Raw genomic sequence first — 6,429 nt, forward strand, 5'->3', positions numbered from 1 at the left:
TTATTTTACTCAAAATAGTTTTATTTCCGTTTGTTTTCAATTAAAAATCATCATTTTGATACCTTGAGGTCCCTTATGCTACGGTGTTAACATGTGGATGGTAGCCGGTCGCATCGGCCTTGTAAGTTACTTTGACCGTTTTGCCTTCGGGCGTCAAATGTTCATATTCACCGGTGACAACCCACGTTTCCTTGCCCTCTAGCGCACCCTTTTGTGTGGCTCTAATGTGATTGTCGAGCTCAAGATTATAGGAGAAGCTGTCGGGATTGACTTCCTGCTCGTTCTTCACAACATTAGCTTCTTCGTTGGCCAACACGATGGCGAACAGGCAAGCGAATACAATCTGGAAAGTACAATTTAAGTGAAAAGAATGTTTGTTTGTTCTTTCAATATTTCTACAAAGTGAGTCCTTACAATGAATTTCATTTTGTCTTTACAAATTTGAGTTTAGCTGACTGCGCACAACACTCGACTACAACTTCAATGGGTTCTAACTGCAATATTTATGCGTTTACCAAAATTTGGTGCGAGGCGCCGCCAATTTCACCAGGCAAACTGTCACAGTTGCAGAAAGATAAATAAAAACCATTTGCTGCAATATTTCCAGTTTCGAACTTAATTATTAGAATTTATTGCAAGTGTCGCTTTTGTTTTGCCAGCAAATTGTATTGCCCTGCCCCATTATTTACGCTTCCTACAAGTTTGCGCCGGCAACAACTGGTTCTGCGAAATTACCGTTGTCAAACTACCTGACACAATGGATACTTTAAAGTCGCGTTTTTGTGGTTGAAGTAATGCCGAAATTTTAATTTGTAATTTTTTATGCGGGTCCGTGGCTCTGTCCATCTAAATCTGTATGTTTAATGATTTTCACAACTGGGTACGAAGTAAAAGGAGCAAAAGTGCAAAGCAATGAATATAATTTATTTAAATGATTGACAGCGAGGTGTAAAGGGAAGAAAAATACGCGTATAATTAAATGATTTATAAACAAGCTCAACAATTGTGCACTCCGAGTACACAATTTAGTTACGCAAATAACTGTTTAACATTCTAAGCGCTGAATGTTCCGGTATTTTTCAATTAAACGACCTAAGAAAAAACCAATTTGTTATTATCGGTTAGAAGATTTAATTCTATGTGACTTTATTGACTGGATATAATTACCGTTTTATTTTTTCCTAATTAAATCTAGCAGATTTATATTAAATGGGTACAAATTTAATTTCATACTAAGCCAGTTAGCTTAAACTTATTTGTACTACTTTACATGTATATGTGTACTCTCTTATCATTTAATAAAACAATAATGCCAGAAAATAAATTTAAATTAATTAGCAAGTTTAAAACTTGTCTTGATCATCTCTGAAAGATGCATAAAGAATGAATAAATTTAATAATTATTTATAATATTGCTTAGGATAGGAACTTCTAACACTTTCTCCATTCATCGGCTTACAATTGTTTACAAAATGACCACATTTCATAGCAATTTATTGATTATGATCGCGAACAAGTCGTGTTCAACACCTAACGGTTGTTTTAATATCAATACTCAAATTGATATACGATATGTAAATTAAATAATTTGGATTTAAGACATTGGTCTTTTGTTGTTCAATCGGCCGTCTTAACAAACAAAACAAGTAAGGAATTTAATTAACAAAACAGACAATTTGCCTTATTTATTCGGTATATTAGAATAACGGAATTATTTATTGTATAAGAGACCATGGGCCGATTTGACTGCTTTTCACCGCCAAGCAACACTTCCACTTCATCTTGTCAAGATATTTAGAATATTAACCGATATAAACGGCAAGTAAAGTAATTAATTGCCGCTATAGTGCAATATATGTATGTATCAATCTCAATGTAGCTTTCCTGTACCAGCATTACCAAAACTATGGGAGGAAGGCGTGGTTACACACCGATTTTATTCATTGATTGATATAGCTTTAGTAGTTTATGAGATATACAAAAAAAAAACACTTAATAGGACTTTTGAACAAACATTTATCTGAATATGCTCCTACCCAGTGTGATCATCTGTACCAACTTTATTTCTGGTTTAGTTATAGAACTTTTTAGGTTTTCAGTTATCGGCATTTTGTGGGCACGTTAGTAGTCCGATTTCGGCCATCTGCCATGGTGCCAAGGGATAAGTGTACTCTAGTTTTTACAGAAAATAGTGAAGCCAAAAGGGTCTACTTTAAATAAAAAGTGATCGAAAATGTCCTATTTATTGTAATCTGTAAGCTGACACATATTAACTCCTCCGCTACCTTTGGCCTTGCAACTCAACCGATAAATGGTCAGTATAGAAAATATCTTGATATATAATATATTTTCAGATGACATCTTTAGAACAACAATTTGTGATATGTTTTGTTTTTGCGATATTTATTCCAAAGTAAAAGAAGCTGACGGAATTTGAAAGTTTGTTGTATGGGCGCGGTTGTGGCCGAATTCCTATTATACTAATGAAAATATCATTAGCCAAAAATTGTTCAAATCGACCAAGAAAGAGAAAGAAAATCTCTAAATTAGATACTAAATGGAAAACTGTCTTAAAGGAAAAGCCATAGAAAAACAGGAAGTGTCAGTAGTTTGATTGATTTTCCATTAACTATCAGTATAATATACTATAATTGCTCAGTTGCAGTTTGAATAGGTGTAGCGCAGCTCGGAATTTCTGGTATGCAAAATAGTATGAAAATGCAAATATTACTTAGAGAAAAATGTTCTCTTTAAAAGTAGCTCACATTTGGGCAGAAAATCCCAGGTAGACAACACTAGCTATCGCAATATTTATCTTCGCGCCGAAATGTAGGCTTTCTTTAATTCATAGTTACCCTTAGCCGCTGTCTTTTTATTCGCTGGACTATGTCTATGTCGTCGAATAGAAAAGAAACATATGTCTGTTTTAAATAAAGCCTGAGTGTATATACTATACATATATTTTTAGGGCAACAGAAATAAACTGATCTTTAAAACTTCTACAATGGAATCATTTAATTGAGTTCACTAATATGAATTTTTAAATGCGATTAAATTTACAATCAAACTCACATGTTCGTTGAAGGTGAAGCTCGCAAAAACCCCTTATTAAGTTATTTAAAAGTTAATGTTTTATGAACCGTGATTATACGGAAACCCTTAACAATTTTCCGAGCCACAGACTCGTTGGATCATATTCTCTAGATAAAGTTCTCAAGTTCTCTCTTGAGGGCAAAGGGAAGAAAGATGTATAAGATCTATGTTTAAAAAGCACATTCACTTCAGGAAAGATGCGGTAGATTCTTCATCATATGGAGTTTTACGTTTGGACGAAGGTTTCGATCTATCATCTTATTTTAGATTAAAAAATACTTATGAACTTTTACTTTTCATTTCATTTCATCTTAATGGCTTAGAATCTATTTTTTTTTTCAAAATAATAAAAAAACAGTGGTACAAAACAAATAATTTTTTTATTATAGAAATCATAATTGTTGGCGAAATTGGGAGTAGTCTTTGCGACATATTGAAAGGAAACAGCTTCACTTTCGGGAGAGGTTTACGAGCATTGGCCATTGGAGCTCTAAGCAGCACCGTTCACGCTACCACATTGCTCAGCATTGATGGAGTTGGAGTTCTCGTAGGCTTAATCGAAGCCATCGTAGGATCTCAGCTTCTTCGTTGGCATAGGCGACAACCAAAATGTAACAACAGTTGAGAGTAATTAATTAGCACAGCACAATCACATTTTTATTTTTTCATTTTGATTTTTTTATGAATTTTGAAAATAACTTGCTAATGATTTTTGTTCGTTTTTAAGTTATTGATTTTGAAACCCTTACAAAGAATTTCATTTTGAAATTAATGTGATGTACTATCACTATTGATTGGTGATTTGAAACTGATACAGATATCTGCAATTGCGATTTCAAATATTTTTTTTGTTTTGCAGATACCTTCTTTTTGGGGAAGCAATATTAATGCATACATGATTTTCTAAATTCTCATTATATGTTTTAGATTAGAAATTACTTTTCGACTTTCACTCTTCATTTAATGAGAAAGTGCACTGAAACTGGATCAAAACACATTTACATTTTTTTATCCTAATGACTTAGAATGCATTTATTCAGAAAAACGGAGATATAAAACGAAACAATCAATTTAAAAATGTTGTAAAAGCACATAACAGCTGTTTATTCCTTGGATGGGTGAGCTTCGATGTAAGCGATAGCCTTAAGGATGGCCTCTGGGATTGGTGGTGGAGTTGGGAGTGGTGGGTTGGCGCTCACAACTTGGTAACCGTTCTCATCGGCAATGTATTGGACGGAGACAGCTTCACCTTCGGGGGAGATGTACGAATATTGGCCCTTGGCGTTCAAAGCATCACCGCTCAAGATACCTTCTTGCTCAGCCTTGATGGAGTTGGAGAATTCGTAGGCGTATTTGAAGCTATCGGGGTTCACTTCGCTGTCCAAACGGAGGACATCGGCTTCTTCGTTGGCATAGGCGACAGCCAAAAAGCAGGCGAGGACGACCTAAGTAAATGATAACGAGACAGTTGAGAGTAATTAATTAGCACACCACAAACACAATTTTAATTTATTTCTTATTATTGTTATTAAAATCTGGTATTGGATTAAATTTATTTCAATTATTTTAAAAACAAAAAACTGTTTCTTCCGTATGATGTTTTGCGTTCTTTGAATTTCAGTTTGTTTGAATTTTTTGATTTTGAAACACTTACAAAGAATTTCATTTTGAGAAATGTTATGTGCTATCACGTTGATTCGTAGTACGAAACTGATACAGAAGTCTGCAATTTCACGGGTTTTTATACAATTGTGCTAATTACTATTGGCATGCTAACCAACAAATTTTATTTAAATTTTTCTAAAAACAAGTCACTAATGAGTGTCTGGTATATTGATGACACTGAAAATACAAGCTCATCATATATTAACGCTTTGTTTTGTCGCATCGAAAAAAATGTTTTCGTTCGTCTTCGGCGACTTTTTGTTTGGAAACTAATATTGAGTTAATATACATGTTTTACTGTAGAAGTCGTCATTTCGATATGCTCGAGTGTTTGTGTGCGTTTGTGTGTGTACTATTGGCTGGCTAAGCTTCAGACGTCATATTCAACTTAATATATGTACGTATTTCATATCGCAGTTAAGGGCGTCAAGAAGTGATATGAAATGCGTTGTGGTGAATTTGTTCAAATGCGACAGTGTCGTACAAAAAGGTAAGCACATGCGGCAGATGAATATTATATGGTGGAGAGCCAACATAATCCCAACTCTACTTTAACACTCTATCTCTCACTCTCTCCATTTCTCTTTGTTGGATGGGAATAATTATTCTTCTCGAATGTGATTTTTGGACCAGGGTTATGAATTTATTTAAGAATGTCCCAACAGTGAATATATTAATTGGCCCCATATATTTATTTAAACCATGTGAGGAGAGAGATATCAGAAAAAATTTATAGAATTTAGCATTCCCGAATTCTCAAATGGTCCGAAGAAAGCTTCCGTCCTCTAGAGTAAAGAGAAAACGGTCGATCGTGGGGTGAGAAAAGAAGCGGAGCATATTTGTTGAACGAAACAGAGGATACTATATTTGAACGGGATTGACTTCAAATATTGTCAGATAGAAGGACTGTTCAAAAAAAGTATGAAGAGAAGAAGAATTGCGATGATGCTGCAGCTTTTTAGTTCCGTATTAATTAAAGAATATATTCGATAAATGACGCCCAGCGCATACTTAAGGGGTTAGGTGGGCTTGAGAGGCTAAAAACAAGGGTAGTTTTACATTTTTTTTTTTATATTTACAATCAGATATTTCATTTAAACCATTGTCCATTGACTTCTTATTTACAAATTCCGAAACCTCATTCATGGAACTTAGACTGCCTTGACGTTTCCAAAAAAAGGTCTTGCGCTGAACATCATAACTTATGATTGCTTCATCTAAAAAGAATAAACCAAAAAAATTTCGATAGTACATGGATAAATCTAGTTAATAAGCGAAGAAAAAAAGAAAATACTGAAATTTGAATTTTGAACCGAACTTTAACCAAAAATCTCACTTATTTGGTCAAATTTTCGCCACACATTGGCACGAAAAAATTGATGTAATAAAAATAAAAAACTTTCGTTCATTAACTTGATTATTAATTCAAAGATGTGTCCAAATTTAAACAAAATCGCTTGATAACTTTTTGAGAAATCGTGTCCATCGACTTACAAAATTGAGTTTTGAGATTAACGCGTTTAATGTTTTACATTCATGGACGGAACTTCCAAGGAGTATATCTCTTGGAATATACTCGGATTGATTTGATATTTTTTTATAATATTTTAAAGATATTTTACTATTTAATAAGTCATTAATTTTTTTTTTTCAAATTTTGAAATCCATCTA

General features: G+C 33.7%; 2 protein-coding genes across 2 annotated transcripts; both read right to left on the reverse strand.

The window, feature by feature from the left end:
- LOC105216070 (larval cuticle protein 9) lies at positions 1 to 575 on the reverse strand. The gene is made up of 2 exons (XM_011190346.3): positions 415 to 575; positions 1 to 343 (listed from the first exon to the last, which is right to left on the reverse strand). The coding sequence occupies exons 1-2, from the start codon at positions 424 to 426 to the stop codon at positions 74 to 76; spliced, it is 282 nt and encodes a 93-aa protein (XP_011188648.2). The 5' UTR covers positions 427 to 575; the 3' UTR covers positions 1 to 73.
- A 3,521-nt stretch (positions 576 to 4,096) lies between these two features.
- LOC105216071 (cuticular protein 47Eg-like) lies at positions 4,097 to 4,907 on the reverse strand. Its single transcript, XM_011190347.3, has 2 exons — positions 4,748 to 4,907; positions 4,097 to 4,538 (listed from the first exon to the last, which is right to left on the reverse strand). The coding sequence occupies exons 1-2, from the start codon at positions 4,757 to 4,759 to the stop codon at positions 4,197 to 4,199; spliced, it is 354 nt and encodes a 117-aa protein (XP_011188649.1). The 5' UTR covers positions 4,760 to 4,907; the 3' UTR covers positions 4,097 to 4,196.
- Positions 4,908 to 6,429: the final 1,522 nt, after the last annotated feature.

This window comes from Zeugodacus cucurbitae, chromosome 6 (assembly GCF_028554725.1).
Source record: "Zeugodacus cucurbitae isolate PBARC_wt_2022May chromosome 6, idZeuCucr1.2, whole genome shotgun sequence".
Classification (NCBI taxonomy): domain Eukaryota; kingdom Metazoa; phylum Arthropoda; class Insecta; order Diptera; family Tephritidae; genus Zeugodacus; species Zeugodacus cucurbitae.